At 38.5% G+C, this 20,559-nt stretch overlaps 1 protein-coding gene across 6 annotated transcripts in view; it reads left to right on the forward strand.

The window, feature by feature from the left end:
• SPIRE1 (spire type actin nucleation factor 1) overlaps positions 1 to 20,559 on the forward strand; it is a 214,844-nt gene that overhangs the window by 161,174 nt on the left and 33,111 nt on the right. For 3 of the 6 annotated variants that reach the window (XM_008979444.4, XM_008979446.4, XM_078347712.1), the window contains 3 exons: positions 1,874 to 2,003; positions 9,106 to 9,147; positions 14,988 to 15,160. In XM_008979444.4, the coding sequence (XP_008977692.1) occupies positions 1,874 to 2,003; positions 9,106 to 9,147; positions 14,988 to 15,160 (345 nt within the window). The remainder of the gene's footprint in view (positions 1 to 1,873; positions 2,004 to 9,105; positions 9,148 to 14,987; positions 15,161 to 20,559) is intronic. The other 3 variants (XM_035270512.3, XM_008979445.5, XM_078347713.1) reach the window with 1 other exon arrangement.

Consider the following 20,559-nt stretch of genomic DNA (forward strand, 5'->3'; position numbering starts at 1 on the left):
TTCTCAAACTCCTGGCCTCAAGCAATCATCCCACCTTGGCCTCCTGAAGTGTTGGGATTACAGACATGAGCCACCACAGCTGGACTTGTAAATTATATTCTTAAAAGTCACTGAAAAATCTTAAAATTATTTAATACAAGGCTGTCTTAGGATGTTTTTACTCAAAGCAACCTGGGTCATGGTGCAAAATCTGGCCACATAACTCCTAGATATCAGCTAAACATATTACCAGATAGTCCCAGAGTGGATTGCCCTTCCAGTTTACTAAGGATGCAGCTACTCCTCCATGATTAGATTGTCATATTGACATATTTTATAATAAATCCACCCTGTTGAATATCCACTTCTATGTTAATTATCGTGTTCCTCTGTTAACAGAGTTCTTTGCAGCAACCATAGACGCAGAATATTCTAATCTGTTTAAACATTAGTTTGTGTTTCTTCTGTTCGTTGTTTCTTCTTTTTTACCTGGCTCAATAGCCAGTGCTCACAAAAGTCTCTCAAATCAACGTACATAAAGTAACTAGAAAGCATTTCTCAGTTTATATACAACTAAAGCATAATTAATGATCACATTTATGAATCTTTTTTAAAGAAGGCAAGAGGGCCACCTGGGGAATGATTTGATGACAGGAGGTCATGGTAGAATAGAAGGAACATGGACCATGTGAACCTGGACTTGCATGCTGGCTCCATAATTTAGCAGCCATATGTCTATAAGGGAGTTAATCAGCCCCCCAGAGCTTTTATTTCCTCAATTATAGAATGAAGATAATAATAATCTAAGAAGATTATGGTGAGTTACTAAAAAATGTTACTAAATGTTACTAAAAAAGTTACTAAAATGGTAAAGTGAGGTGTTCACACCTGTAATCCCAGCACTTTGGGAGGCCAAGATGGGAGGATTGCTTGAGCCCAGGAATTCAAAACCAGCCTGGGCAACATAGAGACCCTGTCTCTACAAAGAAATGAAAGGAAAAAAGAAAATTAGCAGGGTACAATGGCACACACCTGTTGTCCCAGCTACTCAGGAGGCTGAGGTGGAAGGATCACTTGAGCCTAGCGGGTCAAGACCACAGTAAGCCAGGATCATGCCACTGCACTCCAGCCTGAATGACAGAGCAAAACCCTGTCTCAAAAAAAAAAAAAAAAAAAAAAAAACACACACACACACGCAATAAACAGCAATAGTGATAGTAATATTGCAGTAGTAATATTGCAATTGATTGCCTATCACACTAGGATATAGGGAACATAATTATAACTGCTTAAAATTAGTTCAGCAAGCCAGGAACAGTGGCATGTGCCTGGAATCCCAAACACTTGGGAGGCTCTGTCAGAAGGACCCCTTGGGCTTAGAAGTTCAGAGGTATAGGCCAGGCGCAATGGCTCATCCTGTAATCCCAGCACTTTGGGAGGCCGAGGAGGGTGGATCACTTGAGGTCTGGAATTTGAGACCAGCTTGACCAATATGGTGAAATCTTGTCTCTACTAAAAATACAAAAATTATCCAGATGTGGTGGGAAGTGCCTGCAGTCCTAGCTACTCAGGAGGCTGAGGCATGAGAATCGTTTGAACCCAGGAGGCAGTAGTTGCAGTGAGCTGAAATTGCACCACTGCACTCCAGCCTGGGCAACAGAGCAAGACCCCTTCTATAAGCAATAAAAGAACATTTGAGCTTGTATAACCAAATCACTCTGACATCTAATAATCTCCCTATTGCTTTAGGAATCTTAATATTTAATGACTTGAAAATACTCTTTTATTAAGCAGTGTTCAATCAATGAAATGTAATTTATAATACTATACTATATGAATGGACTTCAGTAAAAATTACTTAATTACTCAAGTCTCTATTTTGCTTATTTTCAAGGTCTCAGCCAGAAAACTGAAACCAACTCCACCACGGCCACGGAGCCTCCATGAAAGAATATTAGAAGAAATTAAAGCAGAAAGAAAGCTGCGGCCTGTCTCACCAGAGGAGATTAGACGTAGCAGATTAGGTGAGTTCACTGCATCCTGTACTCAGTCTAGAGTCATCCCCTGGGAAAGGATCTTTATACGCCTAGCCCCATGAAAGTAAAGATGGTCCATGGAGTTCTCATTCGTTGTTCATTTCTCTGTATCTCACTTGTTCTCACTCTCACTTTCTCACATACATACCCCCTTACAATTAATTGAAATTTGTAGGATGGGAAATCCTTCCCCCATCTAATATTGAACTATATGAGAACATCATGCCATACTTGAAAGAGCTCTGCCAGTCTCTAGGCTGATGTTTTAGGAAAGTCTTTACCTTGCTGAACATCATTTTCTTCATTGGCAGAAGGGGGATTAAAATTCCTCTTAATCTACATTATAAATTTTATGTAAGAATTAAATGATAAAAATACTTTATAAATGGTATATACAAAGATAATATATTTTAGAAATATAGATAATATATAGTTTTATCTTATGTTTCTTTATTATGGGTTTAAAAATATGGTATTATGTCATGAAAGCATGTTATTACCTGATATCACTTATTTTTAAACTTCCTTTATAGTTACTCTTTTGTGTGTGTGTGTATACTCTAAGTACATATTGATTTTGATATCTAGAAAGGCCGTATTATCAGATGTTTGTCAACATTTTTGTTTATATTACTGTCTTTCAGTTTGTAATACTAAAAATGCCCAAAGAATCCAGAGAAAATTAGGAAAACAGTCTATAGTGATGCCTTAACAGGAAAAGATCTGGTTCTGTGACCCACACTGCTGGTTTTCTCCTCTGATCTCTTTTTCTGTGTCTTTCAGACTCTTGGACTTTCAAGTTTCTATCCTAGGTTCTGTTCTCCCTGAGCAACCATACCTTCTTCAGTGGTTTTTGTTTCTGGCTACCTTCTAGCTCATAGTCTACAGGACAGATCTCTAAAAATTCAGACCTATACATCTAGATGTCTGCTAGATAGAGCTTTCTCATATCCTTCAAGCAAGGTAAACCCAACATGCCCACAAGTGAACTTACCCTGTCTCTCCCCAGACCATCTCATTTTGTTTTCCCAATGTAGAAACCTTAACATAATCTTTGACTCTTACCTAATGGCCAACCCCTGTTGATTTTACTTCTTCTGGATCTTTTTAGTCTTCCACTCTTCTCAGCCTAGCAGCCACTATCCCAGCCAAGGCTGTCATCTGTCACAGCAGCCCTGACTGTCCTTCTGCTTCCAGTCTCGAACTCTTCCACCACTCCATATTGATTTTCCTTTTTTAATCCTGGTCCTTTTGTTGTGTTACCTTTGTGATGATAGGGCCCATGTCTGTCTTGTTCATTGTTGTGTCCTTAGTACAGCTCTGGGTTGTACAGAGTACTCTCATGTGTTGAGAAAATTAAATATACTTTCTGGTGACAAAGTTTCAGAATAGATCACTTGAGCCCAGAAGATTGAGGCTATAGTGAGCTGTAATTGCACCACTGCACTCTAGCCTGGGTGACAGAGGAAGATTCCATGGAAAGAAAGAGAGAAAGAGAGAAAGAGAGAGAGAGAGAGAGAGAGAGAGAGAGAGAGAAGATCAGTTGACTATATATGCGTGAGTTCATTTCTGGACTCTTTGTTCTATTCCACTGTTGTTTGCCTATAACAAGATGTTTTGATTATTGTAACTTTATATAAGATCAGAAAGTGTATAAGATCAGAAAATGTGATGTCTCCAGCTTTGTTACCCTTTCTCAGAATTGATTGGCTATTCCTTGTCTTTTGTGGTTCCATAGGAATTTTAGGATTATCTTTTCTATTTCTGTAAAAAATACCATTAGGATTTTCATGGGGATTTTGTTGAATCTCTATATAGCTTTGGGTAGTATTCACATGTTAACAGTAAGGCTTTTAATTCATGAACATTATTCTTCCATTTATTTCTGTCTTGTAGTTTTTATATATAAATATTTTACCTCCTTAATTAAATTTACTCCTAGATATTTTATTCTTTTTGGTGCTGTTGTTAATGGGATTGTTTTTTTCAAATAGTTTGTTGTTAGTGTATAGAAAAATTTTTTATGGAGTTTTCTAACTATAAGATCATGTCATCTGCAGATGGGGACATTTTTATTACTTTCTTTCCGATTTGATGCCTTTTATTTCTTTTTTTGCCTAATTGCTCTAGCTAGAACTCCCAGTACTATGTTGAATATAGAAGTGATCATCCTTGCCTTGTTCCTGATAGAGGAAAAGCTTTCAGTTTTTCTCTGTTGAATATGATGTTAACTGTCAGCTTTCCATATGTGGCCTTTATTATGTTGAGGTAATTTTCTTCCTTTCCTAGTTTGTTGAGTGTTTTTGTTATGAAAAGGTGTTGAGTTTGTTACATGCTTTCTCTGCATTTGAGATGATCACGTGATTTTTATTCTTCATTCTGTTACTGTGGTGTATCATGTTAATTGACTTTTATATGTTAAGCTGTCTTTGCATCCCAGGGATAAATCCCACTTGGTCATGATGTATGATCCTTTTGTTGTGCTGATGGATTCAGTTTGCTAGTATTTTCTGTGAATTTTGAATCTGTATTGATTAAGGATTTTAGCCTGTAGTTTTGGGGGTTTTAGCCTCATAAAACAAAATTAGAAGTGTTCTCTCATCTTCATTGTTTTGAAAGAGCTTGAGAGGGATTGGCATTAATTCTTTCAATGTTTGGTAGAATTCACCAGTGAATCCTTCTGGTCCTGGGCGTTTCTTTGTTAGGGAGCTTTTTTATTAGTGATTCAATCTCTCATAGCAAGCCTTTGTCACATACATATTCTTCAGTTTCACTTTTTTCTTTTCTTTTTTTTTTTTTTTAGAAGAACGATTTATTAGAGTAAGAGAGACGGAGAGAGAACAACTCCCATGCTGTTGTGGGAGGGGAACCCAGAGTGGGAAATCCCTCTTTTTTGTCTTTTTCTTTTTTTTTTTTTTTGAGTTGGAGTCTCACTCTGTAGCCTAGACTGGAGTGCAGTGGCGTGATCTTGGCTCACTAGAACCTCCACCTCCCGGGTCCTAGTTCAAGCAATTCTCCTGCCTCAGCCTCCTGGGTAGCTGGGATTACAGGCACATGCCACCATGCCCAGCTGATTTTTAGTAGAGATGGGGTTTCACCATGTTAGCCAGGCTGGTCTTGAACTCCTGACCTTGTGTTCCGCTCGCCTCAGCCTCCCAAAGTGCTGGGATTACAGACATGAGCTACCGCACCCAGCCCAGTTTCACTTTTTAGAATTACATTTGGTTGCTAACTAATGGAAGCACTACTTTAAAATAATTAAATATCATTTTTATGTTCAGTATGTCTTTAACCTTGACAGTTGGTATTTCACAATAACCTGAGTTTAGCTGTTATGGAAAGTGATTTTTCTGTAAGAGTCTTACTTCCAGAATTCTGAGTTCAAAGTGCTATTAAACCCTAATTGGAAAGTGAGGGATTTTGGTCATTTTTTTCTACAGAACTGTGTTAGTTCTTACTATACAGTTTTGATTTGGGAAGTTCAGTTATGATAATGTTGGCAGAATTAACTTGAAGAAGATTTCCCCTAAATATTTTTTATCACTTTTCCCCTATGTATAATTGTAAGTAGGAGCTCGCTGCAGCAATGGCAAAAATGTCTGAATGTTTAAAGAAGAAATGTTACCCATAATTACAGCAGTCAGAGGCATCCACTGTGTATCTACTTGTGCATTACAAAATGAGGATCAAAACTGTGTATATACAGTATTATTTTCTCTGCATCTAATGTTGTATGTGGCATGACCATCTTCCTGTGTCATTAAATGTGACACCAAATACAATTTACAAGGATGTGATCTCCTAACAGATGGCGAAATTGGGTTTTATTTACCTATTTTCCTGATACACAAGTTTTTTTCCATTTTTTCCTAGTAAGTCTGAAATTTGGTGTATCAGTCTTTGTTCATGTCTCTGATTATTTTCTTTCTTCTAAATATCTTAATTGACATGATCCTCAATTTTTATCCTCCTTTTGCTATAGAGATTGGAAAACACATAAATGTCATCTCCCAAAAAATAATTGCATCCCCTTCTTACACAGTAGTCAGCCTTATTTCAAAAGATATATTCATGTGCTAGAGAAGAAAAGAGCAGAATAAAAAGATATTAGAGAAGATGGAAGAGTGCTGTGAGAATATGTAATATTTTATTTGCTATACATAATTATGAAAATCTATAGTAGGTAATATAGGAGTTTAGAAGTACAGTCTTTTGAATGGTGAGTGGAAGATTATTTTTTTCTTTACTTTAAAAAAATTTATTTTCAAGATAAATTTAGGGAGGATTATTCTTATCAACACAAAATCCCTAACCAATTTTCTATGAGATAATTAAAACACAGTAAAGTGCCTGTTTAAAACATATATCCTAGCTTATACATTAGGATGAAAATACTTAAAATATTTTTTTTTTTGAGACGGAGTTTCGCTCTTGTTACCCAGGCTAGAGTGCAATGGCGCGATCCTGGCTCACCGCAACCTCTGCCTCCTGGGTTCAGGCAATTCTCCTGCCTCAGCTCCCGAGTAGCTAGGATTACAGGCACATGCCACCATGCCCAGCTCATTTTTTGTGTTTTTAGTAGAGACGGGGTTTCACCATGTTGACCAGGATGGTCTTGATCTCCTGACCTTGTGATCCACCCGCCTCGGCCTCCCAAAGTGCTGGGATGAAAATACTTAAAATATTATTTCCCAGTCCTCTAACACTAAGTTTGCTTGTTAAATAATAGCTGCTTTATTTGTCACATCTAACATGCATATCACCTTTATTGACGTGTGTATCTAAAAACATCTAATATGATTCTGACATCTTGCTAAGTAAGGTGTGTTTGGGATGTAATTCAGTGCCTTTCCTTCATGTCTTTTAAAAAATATATTGAGCTTTTTCGTTGTAAATAAAAATTGTTCCTTTTAAACCAGCTCCTAAAATATACACTGAGAGATATATTTACTTTCCATTAAAATGGAATGTCAGAAGTCTAGAGGCTGTCTCCCTGGAAAACAGTAGCTAGAGAGATATTGTGCCTGATATGCCTGTGCTTCCAAAGCCACTATTGGTCTGCAGTGTGTTCCTCTCCAACCATAAAGGCTCTCCCCCCACACTGGGCATAAGCCCCACCAGAACCTCAGGCTTCCAGAAATCAAAAGTCAGGAAGGCAAGGTTGTCTTTGGTGACAAAGTTTCACCAAGGGGCCAACTTTGTGAAATGGGGTAACAAAAAAATTACAAGGAGAAATAATTAACATCTCGAATTATCCTGTCCTCTTTATATGAGGAGGATTTAGAATGGAAGAAAGGATATGATGAAAGATATTCAGTGAGGCATTGCTTTGGCTTCAGCAGTTTTGGAGAATCTGGGAAGTGCTGGTGGATTTAGTTTTTGGAATGGAAAACGAAGACTATGTTTTGTTGGAGAGGAAGGGAAGAATGGCCAATGAATATCTAAAGTCCTGTGCTTTAGTGCCTGATGTGGCGGTTTCTGAACAATCCTAGAAAGGTTGAACCTGGGTCACAGGAAAGATGTTCTCTCTTTGATGCATTATTCTCAAGGTACTGGTAAGAGCTTTGGACCGCAGTGAAAATAGATAATTCTCACTGTCATAAATACCTAAAATCATCACATTTCTGCAGTAACCTTTTTAACAGCTTTTTTGAGCTTTATGGCATTTACATACCATAAAATTCACTGATTTAAAGTATACAATTAAGTGGTTGTTATTATATGCAATAAATTTTAAAAGCAGGGTGCTTCAATAGAAAATAAATAATTTTATTTTTAAGAAAGGATAATTACAGTGGTCTTCTTTTATCTGAGAGGGAGATACATTCTAAGACCCCAGATGGATGCTTGAAACCATGAATAGTACCAAACTCCATATATACTGTTTTTTCCTTTACATGCATACCTATGAAAAAGTTTATAAATTAGGCTCAGTAAGAGATTCATAACAACTAATAAAATAGAAAGATTATAACAATATTCAGGAAACATGCAATTTAAAACTTATGAATTGGCTGGGCATGGGGGCTCATGCCTGTAATCCCAACACTTTGGGAGGCCAAGGCATGTAGATCAAAAGTTAGCCCAGTGTATGGCAGGCGCCTATAATCCCAGCTACTCAGAAGGCTAAGGCACGAGAATTGCTTGAACCTAGGAGGCAGAGGTTGCAGTGAGCTGAGATTACCCCACTGCCCTCCAGCCTTGGCAACAGAGCGAGACTCCATCTCAAAAATAAATAAACAAATCTTATGAATTGTTTATTTCTGGGATTTTTCATTTAATATTTTTGGACCATAGGTAACTGAAACCATGGAAAGTGAAACTATGATAAGGAAGGACTAGTATATTCAATTTTTACTGTGTGTCAAGTACTATTCTAAGCACCTTTTTTACATGAACTTAATCTTTATAACAATCCCATAAGATAGGATTATTCTCATTTTACAGATGAAGTAACTAAAGAAGAGAAGTTAAGTAACTTGCTTGGGTCACACTGCCAGTAAGTGGCAGAGCTGAGGTTCAGACTTGGGCAGTCTGGCCTGTCCTTCAACTACTAGGTTATATGACCTGTATAATAAGTAGTTTATTGACAGATAGTGGTGATGCTGCTGAACTAGCTGAACTGAAAATTTTTTATAAACTCTTTCGCCTTTATTCCGAGAGCCAGATTTTCATCCTGACATAAATTATTGAAGGATAAATTTACTCTGAAATTTAAATTGTATGTTCCCTAAAATCATGTTTTAAAACATGGCTTAAAAATATCTATTTTATATTTATTTAAGTCAAAAATCCTAATCTGTGATTCTTAAAATGTTTGTATCTTTATCGTGCTTTCATTTTTAACTTGTTTTTTAAAAAGTTCCTTTTTCCTTTTACTGTTTCTTCATCTTAAGTCTTAGTGTTATAATTGAAACTAAGACTCTTGCATGGTTTTAATGTATTTCAGACTTTCATTCACTAGCTTCCGCTTTAGAGTCTGACATGTGCCACTAAGGGTCTTCATTAATTCGTCCCCCTTTTTTGTTTTCCCTGTATATTCCTAAAAGCTGAATTATTTTCTTTTTATTGTTTGTTTTCTTTTTTTCAGCAATGCGGCCACTTAGTATGTCTTACAGTTTTGACTTGTCAGGTAAAAAAAACAAAAACACTTTCACACCTGACGTGGGTTTTGTGGTTTTTGTGAAATACATTTCATTCATCTGCTTGTTCAAACATGTTAAAAAAGAAAATGGAAAGGCTTCCTTTAAGCTCTGGTCAGTAAAATAAAACCATTCTACTTATTTGAAAACAATATATGTTAAAAAGATAGAAGACTACAATAACCTATTTTCTTCCAAGAAATTATGGACGAACCATCAAACCATACTCACGGTTCTAGAAGATGGTGCCCATCTTATGGCAGGTGTCACTCCCCAGGCTCTTCTAGAGCAATGAGGTTAAAGCCCACAGCAGAAACTTTGCCCTAAGAGAATAGAAAAAGCTTTATAGAAACAAAAACTAAACTTCAAACGGTTATCTACTTCAAATGACTACTCCACCTCAGTTGATGGGCAAGAGCTGTCTTTTGTATCTTTGTGTTCAGTGGATAGAGCCTAGTCATGAATGACTTTGAATGTTGATTCAAGATTATAAAAATACAAGAGCATTGTAATAGCGTTGGTTGTTATATATAATTATGTGCTTCAGGTTTGTAGTACAAATTTAGACCCTTCTGTTAAACAGACAGCAATTAATAGTGCAATGACTAAATTTGATCTATAAAATTAATCCTCCCCCCTTTTCTTTCTTTTTTCTTTGTTTTGAGACAGAGTCTCGCTCTGTCAACCAGGCTGGAGAGCAGTGGCTCCATCTCAGCTCACTGCAACCTCTGCCTCCCAGGTTCAAACGATTCTCCTGCCTCAGCCTCCGAAATAGCTGGGACTACAGGCATGTGCCACCATGCCCCACTAATTTTTGTATTTGTTAGTAGAGATGGGGTTTCACCAAGTTGGTCAGGATGGTCTCGATCTCTTGACCTTGTGATCCACCCACCTCGGCCTCCCAAAGCGCTGGGATTACAGGCATGAGCCACTTCACCCAGCCAAATTAACCCTTTTTTTAAATCAAAACTTTAAATATATATGAGTGAATTTTCTTTAATTTATTTATTTTAGAAGATAAAGACAGTTTCACCATGGTGCCCAAGCTGGTCTTGAACTCCTGGGCTTAAGCAATCCACCAATCTTGCCCACCCAAAGTGCTAGGAATACACGCCATCTCACCCAGCCAGGTGAATTTTCAAAGCCAGCTTAATCCCAGTAAAATATTTTGTAATTTAGAGTTTTTAATTTTAGAAGCTACTGTTTTAAATATAAAATGAGATGAGATGTTGGCACAAATATAGCCAGGTGAATTTTCAAAGCCAGCTTAATCCCAGTAAAATATTTTGTAATTTAGAGTTTTTAATTTTAGAAGCTACTGTTTTAAATATAAAATGAGATGAGATGTTGGCACAAATATTTTCTTTTAAATGCCATGGAGTGCCTCTTAAGATGCAAAGAATTGTTGGCATACCTTACGTACAAATTCATATTTAAAGAGTTCTGGTATACTCTGTATATGAATGTTTACTGATTATCTTCAGCTACAAAGCTAGTTTCCAGCTGTTTTTAAATCTTCTGCTTATTTGTGTAGGTCTCAGGCATGACTATTATATTTTATAATCATTTACTTACTATTTTGACTGACCACTGAAGAGCTTTTTCTATTTTCTTTATTTATTTGGCATTTTTAATTTTTTCAGCCATTTGCAAAGTGACCTTGTAAAAAATTTGGTCGGGAAAATAAATTCAGAAGCATATGTCACTACTAAAGTTGGCAGTATACGTTACAAATACTCTATCTTTTGCGTATCTACAAAAGATGCCCTCATTAGTTGGACTATAATACGGAAGGGAGTGGTTGGCTACCTAAACACATTGACCCTTGGCTAATCTAAATTAGGCCCACATTGCTGATATTGACAGTATGCATGCTCACACACCTCATCTATAGGTGTGTTGTGTGGTGTTCTTGCAGTCTACACAATGGGAAGAAAGCTCTTGTTACTTAAATTCCTTGATGTAAAAAGGTAGCAGAGAATTTTTATCTGGTTTCACTGCTTATTGTTTGCTATAATTTATTTCATGTCTTCATGTACTTTGTGACTTCCTAATGCTTCATTCTTGATTTCTTGTGCTGCTTTTATGTTTTTCATTGTTGCATTTTAACTATTAATTAAAATTTCCCAAATTATAAATAAAAAAATTGATTCATTCTCCTAACTTAAATGCAAAAATTGGAGTGCATTTTCTGAGTTGGAAAATGAACAAACTAGTGAAACATTGTAAACATATAGTGTAGATGATAAGTCTGAACTTAAGTGTAGAATATAACATAATGAAGTATATTCTGCTGCTTAAGTATATTTTAGAAATATAATTCTTAGTGAAAATCTTAATCTATTTAGCATCATTTATGGTAAGTATAACTTATTTTTCCCATACAGATACTAAGTATATAATGTATATTCCAGTCACATTTCCTTCCACTAAATAAGGCAGCAGATACATATATTTAATATCATGGGTATGCATTTTAGGTTCTAAGCCTAAGTTATGTGACTTCTAAAGCTTTATCTAAATATTTCACCTCTTAAAATATTTTGCTTACATATAAATATCACCAGTTATTTTAAGAAATGCCATCTTATGTACAAGAAATACAAAGCTTATCCAAGTGTTTTGCTTTTCTCTTTTGATACATTGAAATAAAAATGATAACTTATTCATTTAAACAGAAAACTATAAGTAATTAAACTTCTTAAAAATATGTTTGCTGGATGCAGTGGCTCACGCCTCTAATCCCAACACTTTGGAAGGCTCAGGTGGGTGGTTTGCTTAAGCCCAGGAATTTAAAATAAGACCAGCCTGGACAACATGGCAAAACCCTGTCTACGCGCGTGCGTGCACACACACACAGAGACACACACACAATATAAAAAATTAGGTGGGTGTGGTGGCACATGCCTGTAGTCCCAGCTACTTGAGAGGCTGAGGTAGGAGTGGCCTGAGCCTGAGAGGTCAAGGCTGCAGTGAGCCATGATTGCACCACGGCACTCCAAACGGGGCAACAGAATGAGACCCTGTCTCCAAAAAAAAAAAAGTTCAATTAAGTCTTTTACAGCTCTCTGGTGTGAGATGAAATCACTCAGTGTTTGGATCATCTTGAAACTTGGCTGTTTCATAGCCCATTTTTTATTTATTCAGTTTTTCTCAAAGCTTTGAATTTAGTATAGATGTGTTCTTTCAGTAGTGTCAGTTAATTAGCTAAAATAACCGTTATCAATCTCATAGCACAGGGTTCAGGAAATTAGAGAGCTGTTGGACAATTTCTCAAATCCCCTGCATTGAGAATGAAGTGAACTCAGGGCAGCCACTGTCAATGACAGCATTCCCTAAACTTCAGATCATATGCCATCTTTATGATTTTTTGCCAGCAGTAAGTGCCGCCAATACTATTAAAAAATTTTAATCTGCCATAAACAACTTTAAACATTTCTTAAGCAATAAAACCATGGATCTTAAAATACAGTGTTTTCTTCTGCAGAAAAAAAAAAAAAAAAATACAGGTTTTTTTTCTGCAGCATATTAAAATAAATATGTAGCCACCAAAATTATTTGAGTGTTCCTCATGCAGTGGTATGGATACAGTGCTACTCTTAGGGAAACTCTGGCTTTGTCGATTGGAAATGTGGGACCAGCATGGGAAGCTGGTTGTGTTTCTCTTATTATGATAACTCCAATTATAGTAATTAGAAAGTGATCTGCTGCCAGGTCAACAGTGGGACCCTCTGTGAGAATGTGGCTAGGAGAGGGGGAAGGTGTATGCATTTGAAATATTTGTGCTTTCTCTTAGAAAATTCCTACAAAATGTTAACAATTCTGTTTCCCATCATATCTCCTTTTAGAAGATTCCTACAAATGTCAACAATTCTATTTCTCATTCTGTCTCCTTATTGAAAGATTTTTTTATTTAAAGATTTTTTCCTTTATAATTTGTATAAAACCTTGCTGCTTTTTGTCTTTTGTCACTTTCAGCACTCCCCACCACCATCACCAATTATTTATTTATTCTAGCTATTTAATGCCTGGGAAGATAATAATAAAATAAATGCATGAATTGTCAAGTTCTCAATTAACAATTTTACATAAAAAGATAAAACAATTAACGGACAGCTGTTTTTTCTTTTTTCCTTTCCTCCTCCCTTCTCTTTCCCTTTTTTCTTTTCCTTCCATTATCTCTAGCTTGTTCAAACCCTTCAAAAATGAGCAGAAATTATAAATATTAAATAAGATAGATATCATTTGTAATAAGAAACAATTTACGTGGTTCTTACAAATAATGTCAGAAAAAGCTGCACTAGAACACACCTACATACCAAATGTTGCCTGGAGCTCTACCTCTCATACTTAAGGTGTGTAAATATCACTTGTTGAGGGGAAAATATCCTACTGTAAACAAACATTCTTGGGGTTTTTTGTTGTTGTTCTTTTTTTTTTTTGAGACAGAGTCTCACTTTGATTCTGCCTCAGCCTCCCGAGTAGCTGGGATTACAGGCCTCCACCACCATGCCTAGTAATTCTTATATTTTTAGTGGAGATGGGGTTTTACCATGTTGGTCAGGCTGGTCTCCAACTCCTGACCTCAAGTGATACTCCTCCCTGGTCCTCCCAGAGTGCTGGGATTATAGGCATGAGCCACCATGCTGGGTCACATTCTCGTGTTTTATAGTAACCTCAGTTACATTGCTTTCCCCTCTAAAAGAACATCACTCACTCTTTCACTTTCGTACTTAGCATGCCCTTTGCCCCACCTATGGCAGCCTCACAGACTGTCCTCATGCAAAGAGCAGTCGAATGTGCTGGTCTATAAATTACATCATGAAGTAACTGCTCTTTTTCACTTCTAAATACTCCGGTTTTATAGTTACTAAATTTAGCCCATTTTTAACTCTTCATTTGAAATACGTGTTCCACTTGCCTTGGAGGATTCCAGGCTGTGGTACTTATAAGCAGGCCTTTAGGGTCAGTACTGACAAAGACTCACGGATCAGCTGTGGCACAACACCACAGTGTGTCACTCTGGCCAAATCCGTCTAAGCCTTAGTTTACTTATTCACCAATAGAGATCAAAATCAGATGAATAATTGCTAATGTTGATTGTTCACTGCCTGAACTGGGCACAGAATTTTATATGCAATTAATAACCTGTTTAATGCTCACAAGTCCGCATCTGTTATTATTCTTATTTTACAGACGAAGAGAGATTATGTGGCTTACTCTGAGTTAAACTAGCAGTAGAGACCCAAACCATCTGCATCATACCACACTGTAGACTGCCTCATTGCCTGTCATTTGTTGTATTGCCTTCCCATCCATATTCAAGCTCTTAATAATTTAAATCAGATTCATCAGAGGAAATATATTCCAGACTCTTTGCGTTCACATTAAATTGTTTATATGAATATAGATTATTAGCTATTTTTATTTTTAAATTAAAACTTTTTCTTACAGCCATGTGTCTGGTAAGGCTTTGTGTGTGTCCTGTCTTCATCCATATATCACTAGATCATCAGAGGCTGTGAAGTAAACTAACTTCTTTCAGCCTCAGTTTCTTCATCTGAAAATAAAGAAGTTGGAGTTAGTTATCTGTCAGATTCCTTTTAACTCTAAATTCTGATCTACAAGTATGAATATGTAATTATTCATTTAAGCTTCCTTTAATTGAATCTGATAGTTACATCCAACCAGAAAAAGTTTCCTATACATAGGCAAGGTGTTACTGAATCAAGCCTCTGTTTTTGTGTGAAATGCTTTGTTACCTGGTATGCTTCCAACACAGATAACCTTTCTTGGCTCAAGAAAAGGTAAGCTTTTGCTTTTTTACCAGATGTAACTACCCCTGAAACTACAAAGAATCTTGTGGAGTCATCTGTGGTGAATGGAGGTTTGACATCACAAACAAAAGAAAACGGGTTAAGTACTGCTCAACAGGTGCCTGCACAGCGGAAGAAGCTTCTCAAAGCCCCAACTCTGGCCGAACTGGACAGCTCTGAGTCTGAGGTGAGGCCCTGGTTTACACAGCTTGACTCCACAATGAGGGTGCTTAGTGCTTTCTGACCCACTTCACTGATTATCTTGCTTCAGTCGTTGCTTCATCTCTTCCCATTTTTCAACCAATAAAGCTAGGATTAAAATTAATTTGGTTTGTAGGAAATTAAACAGTAGATTACTTTCTATTATTAGTAAAGACCAATATAGTGGCTGTAGTTTATAGAACACTAAAATTTTTGTTGGACATGTTGGCTCACATCTATAATCCCAGCACTTTGGTAGTCCAAGGCAGGAGTATTGCTGAACCCAGGAGTTTGAGACCAGCCTGGGCAACATAGCAAGACACGTACAGTAGCACACACCTCTGGTACCAGCTACTTGGGAGGCTGAGGCAGGAGGATTCCTTGAGCCCAGGAGTTCAAGTCTGCAGTGAGCTGTGATTGCACCACTGCAGTCCAGTCTGGGCAACGGAGTGAGGCTCTGTCTCAAATAAATAAATAAAATCTTCAGTGGGGTTAAAACAAGTCAACAGTTTTCCAACTTATATTACCTTAATCTCTTCCTGTTTATTTGAAGAAGGAAAAAATAAAAACATTTTACATAGATCTTTCTCCCCCTAAAATGCACACACACATATACACACACACTTAGGATTATTATTCTTGCAATAGTAATACCAACAGACAAATTCCAAGAAAGAAAATTCTAATAGTATTCTCCAGGATTCGTCCTCCACCTACTGCCCTTTGCGGAGGGGGAAAGATCTCATATCCTTCCTGATGTCAACATCCACCTATAATGCTAATGCTTCCCATACCATCTTAGGCCTCCATCTGCAGTATCAGTATTATATTCATCATTGCCTGTAGGTCTCCACTGCCCCTTCCTCAAAATCAACTTAGATAAAATGAAATTCTCTTCTTCCCCCCCTTCTCCCTCACCCACTTGCTAAACCAAAAACACACACACCCTAGCTACATACACATGCATGCGACACACACACACACCCTAACTACACATACACAGCCTAACTACACACATGTACACACACAGGTACACACACACACCCCTAGCTCCTCATCTTCTGCTTGCTTTCCTAGTTGCTGGCTCCATACTACCCATGTTCATCCCAGGTAGAATCTGAGGAATTATTCCTAATTCTCCTCTCATCCATCTCCATCCCATTCCAGACAATACCAATAATAATTTTGCCACTAAATGTTTTTCGAACATTAGTAACAAGAAGAAATGTTTGTATTACTAACGTCAGTTAGTCTCTCTCTCTTGCTGTTGCTTCAGTCTATCTGACTTTTCTTCTTGACTCCCCAAATTCCATCTTGCATTCACTGCTCTTTGAAACTCCCACTTAAAACCTTCAGAAGGCTCCCTGGCACTTACAGAATAAAATTCACATCCTCTGATCACACGCCTGCAGACACCTCTGGTCTGACGTCATGCCTTCACAGCCTCTGGTTTATGCCTCAACCACGCACAGTCGTTCACTTTTCCTGCACAGTTTATCGGTGCTCAGCTTGGTGCTTAGACATGTCTGCGTTCTGCCCCTCACATCCTTGTCAGAGTCAGCATGGCCTCGCTTTGTCTTAGGAAGTCTCCCAGACACCACTAGTCTGCCAGGACCCCTTCTCCTCGATTCTATCATAACCCACTCATCCCTCTGTTTCACTGGAACGCTTACCATTCTGTCATGTAATTATTCACTTATTTCTCTCTCCTACCAGAGTACATGCTCCCTGAGAGGAGGAACCATGCTGAATTTACTCTATATCTCCAGTTTCTAACACCCAGTAGACACTCAAGTATTTAAATAAATTCATATTAACCAATAAGAACAGTGATTTACATTTTAAAAGCCTCTAGCTCAGATATCATCTAGACAGAGCCTAATTCGGTAGCCACTTTCACATGTGGCTATTTAAATTTAAGTTATATTAAAATTAAATAAATGAAGAACTTGGTTTCTCAGTTATGGCACTCAAGGCCCCAGGAGCTTCTGTGACTAGTGGCTACACAGATCACAGTCCCTTCACAGAGAGTTCGGTTGGGGGGCACCAATTTGCAGTTGCCAGGAGCTCACCTTCTTACACCCCATCCCCAGAGACCTACTTTTAAGTCCTTTCCTAGTCCTCTTTTATTACCTCATGAGTCAAGGCTACACAGCAAGCCATGATCAAATAAATTTGCCAACTCTGTAACCTTCCTCGTGGTACTCTTTTTTGAAAATAAAGTGGTAATGCCCCAAATTCCAGTCTTGAGATGATTTGCTAGGCACCTTATTCTTAACCAAAGAGAGGACATTAGATATATTGAAATGTTAACATTTAGAAAATGCAGATAAACTGAAGCCTTTCTTTTTTCTTTTTTTTTTTTTTTGGAGACACAGTCTCACTCTGTTGCCTAGGCTGGAATGCAGTGGCACCATCTTGGCTCACTGCAACCTCCACCTCCCCGTTCAAGTGATTCTCATGCCTCAGCCTCCCAAGTAGCTGGGATTACAGGTGCCTGCCACCATGCCTGGCTAATTTTTGTATTTTTAGTAGAGGCGGGGTTTCACCATGTTGGTCAGGCTGGTCTTGATCTGACCTCAAGCGATCTGCCTGCCTTAGCATTCCCAGGTGCAGGAATTACAGGTGTGAGCCACCACACCCAGCCGAAGTCTTTATTTTTAGTCAACTGTTTAAAGTTTGGGGTTTGTATTAAAGTTTTAATAAACTTTCTATTACAGTAGTTCTTTTTAATAGTAGTAGGTGAATTGTGTTTAGTCTAAACACTCTATTAACATTAGCTAATTTCAGATTATCAGCTAGTTAAAGACAACTCAGAAGAAGGTCTGTGGTAAAGCCAGTTAATGAACTGACATTTACATAGACATGAATGAATACCTGGAAACTCAAACTGTATTTCCTTGCAGTGTGAATTAGTAAAGACAGTTCTCCATGTGGCACCTGCCCTAGGCCCACTTGGGGTATGTGGACTGGGTGCTGGAATGGACACTTCATCTTGTCAGCTGTCAGCGTGTTCTCCTTCTGATGAGGGGAGCTGATTCTGTGATCTCCAGGTCTCTTCCAGTTTCAAAACCTGGCAGTTTTGCCCCAGAAGACGTCAAGGAATTCTGTCTATTCCTAAACCAAGATTGACTTACCTCTAGTCATATTTACTGTCTTACAAATGGCCACAAATTCAAAGACTGTTAAATACATCCCATATCATATTACATGGGCTCTCTTTGTTCACATTTTTTAGTAATTTTTTGTTTGCTACTTTTTAGTGAATTTTTTTTTTTTTTTTTTTTTGAGACGGAGTTTTGCTCTTGTTACCCAGGCTGGAGTGCAATGGCACAATCTCGGCTCACCGTAACCTCTGCCTCCTGGGTTCAGACAATTCTCCTGCCTCAGCCTCCTGAGTAGCTGGGATTACAGGCATGCGCCACCATGCCCAGCTAATTTTTTGTATTTTTAGTAGAGACGGGGTTTCACCATGTTGATTAAGATGGTCTCGATCTCTTGACCTCGTGATCCACCCCTCGACCTCCCAAAGTGCTGGGATTGCAGGCTTGAGCCACCACGCCCGGCCTTTTTAGTGCATTTTTAAACTCTTCTATTCTTTTCACCAACTTTTTTTTTCCAGTACCACTCCATTTTTTTCCAGTCAAATATTTATTGAATGCCTTCAGTAACTACTAAAGGTAGAGGCAGAAATACGATGGTCATCGCTGTCCTATTGTTTATAATTTAAATAGAATAAAAAAATATATATATACCTAGGAATCATTCCAAGTGTTTACTGAGCACAGTGTCTTCCAGCACTGTCTTAGGCTATGTAGAGTGTGACTGGATGCTATAGAAGTCCAGAGACTGCGGAGGTCAATTCAGTCAGTGAGTAAACACCATAGGGGCTGGAAAGGCTGGAGAAGCCACGTGGAAGAGTAGTAGGACTTAGGTTTTAGAATGAGTATGAAAGACAGCAGAGGACTTTACATTTTGTTGTGGGATGTGAGCCAGGCTGTGCCACAGCATGTTGATGTATTTCTTTTGTGCCTTCCTGAGAGCAGAGGTGCAGTCTTACTCAGACCTCTGCTCCTAACTGCACTTCTGGCATCTGGTGAACTCTGCTGACTTATCTAGTGAATACCTGGCTGGTGTTGCACCATGAGCAAAGATCAAGTCAAGACTCAGGGATGTAGAAGGCAGCAGAGAACAAATAAAGGACAGTCTTAAAAAAGGCTGACTTCATTATTTTCCTTCCTGCCTCTCAGTTGTATCACCTACTTCCACATTTTCCCCCTCCTTGTTAAGTTTAATGATTGGCTTCCAAACATGGTTTTTGGGGGTTTTTTTTTGAGACAGAGCCTCACTCCATGGCCAAGACTGGAATGCAGCAGCGTGACCGTACTCAGCTCACTAGAACCTCCACCTTCTGAGTTCAAGCAATTCTCCTGCTTTAGCCTCCCGGGTAGCTGGGATTACGGGTGTCCGCCAACATGCCCAGCTAATCGTTGTATTTTTAGTAGAGACGGGGTTTCACCATGTTGGCCAGGCTGGTCTTGAACTTCTGACCTCAGGTGAGTTACCCGCCTTGGCCTCCCAGTGCTGGGATTACAAGCGTGAGCCACCGCATCTGCCCCAAACATGTTTTTAAGTGCAAAAACTTTTTCTTCACACCAGACTTACACAGAAGTACAGTGTCAATCAGCTAGAAATGGAAGTGGGGACTAGAACGTTCCCCACCTACAACCCCCCATTTTACAGGGCCTTCTGAAGGCCTCAAAGAACAATGTGAAATTTCTTTTCCATTCCGAGAGGGAGTGGCCCACTGCTGAGTCAGCACTCAGCTGCTGACGCTGAACTCATCAGTGGAGTCCGTCTGCCTCTACTGCCCTTTGCATGAGCCTCTTTTTTTTTTTTTTGGAGATGGAGTCTCACTCTATGGCTAGGCCTGAGTGCAGTGGCAAGATCTTGGCTCACAGCATCTTCCACCTCCCAGGTTCAAGCAATTCTCCTATGTCCACCTCCCGAGTCACTGAGATTACAGGTGCCTGCCACCATACCCAGCTAACTTCAGTATTTTTAGTAGAGACAGGGTTTCACCATGTTGGCTAGGATTACTCTTTACCTTGTGATCCACCCGCCTTGGCCTCCCCAAGCGCTGGGATTACAGGCATGAGCCACCACACCTGGCCTGCATGGGCCTCTTTGCCCACCCTCTGTACTGAAGCCCACAAAACAACGGAGACCAGAACTTCCCCTTGAGGGGAAAGCAGTGACACTTCCAGCTGCAGACTGAACACTTTAATCACTCCTGATACAGGAAATGCTGTCACGTGTATGTAAATTTTACCTGTTAATTTATCAGGATTCATTCTTGCAATGACTTTTTTTTTCCATTTTGAG

This window comes from Callithrix jacchus, chromosome 13 (assembly GCF_049354715.1).
Source record: "Callithrix jacchus isolate 240 chromosome 13, calJac240_pri, whole genome shotgun sequence".
In the NCBI taxonomy this organism is placed as follows: Eukaryota; Metazoa; Chordata; class Mammalia; order Primates; family Cebidae; genus Callithrix; species Callithrix jacchus.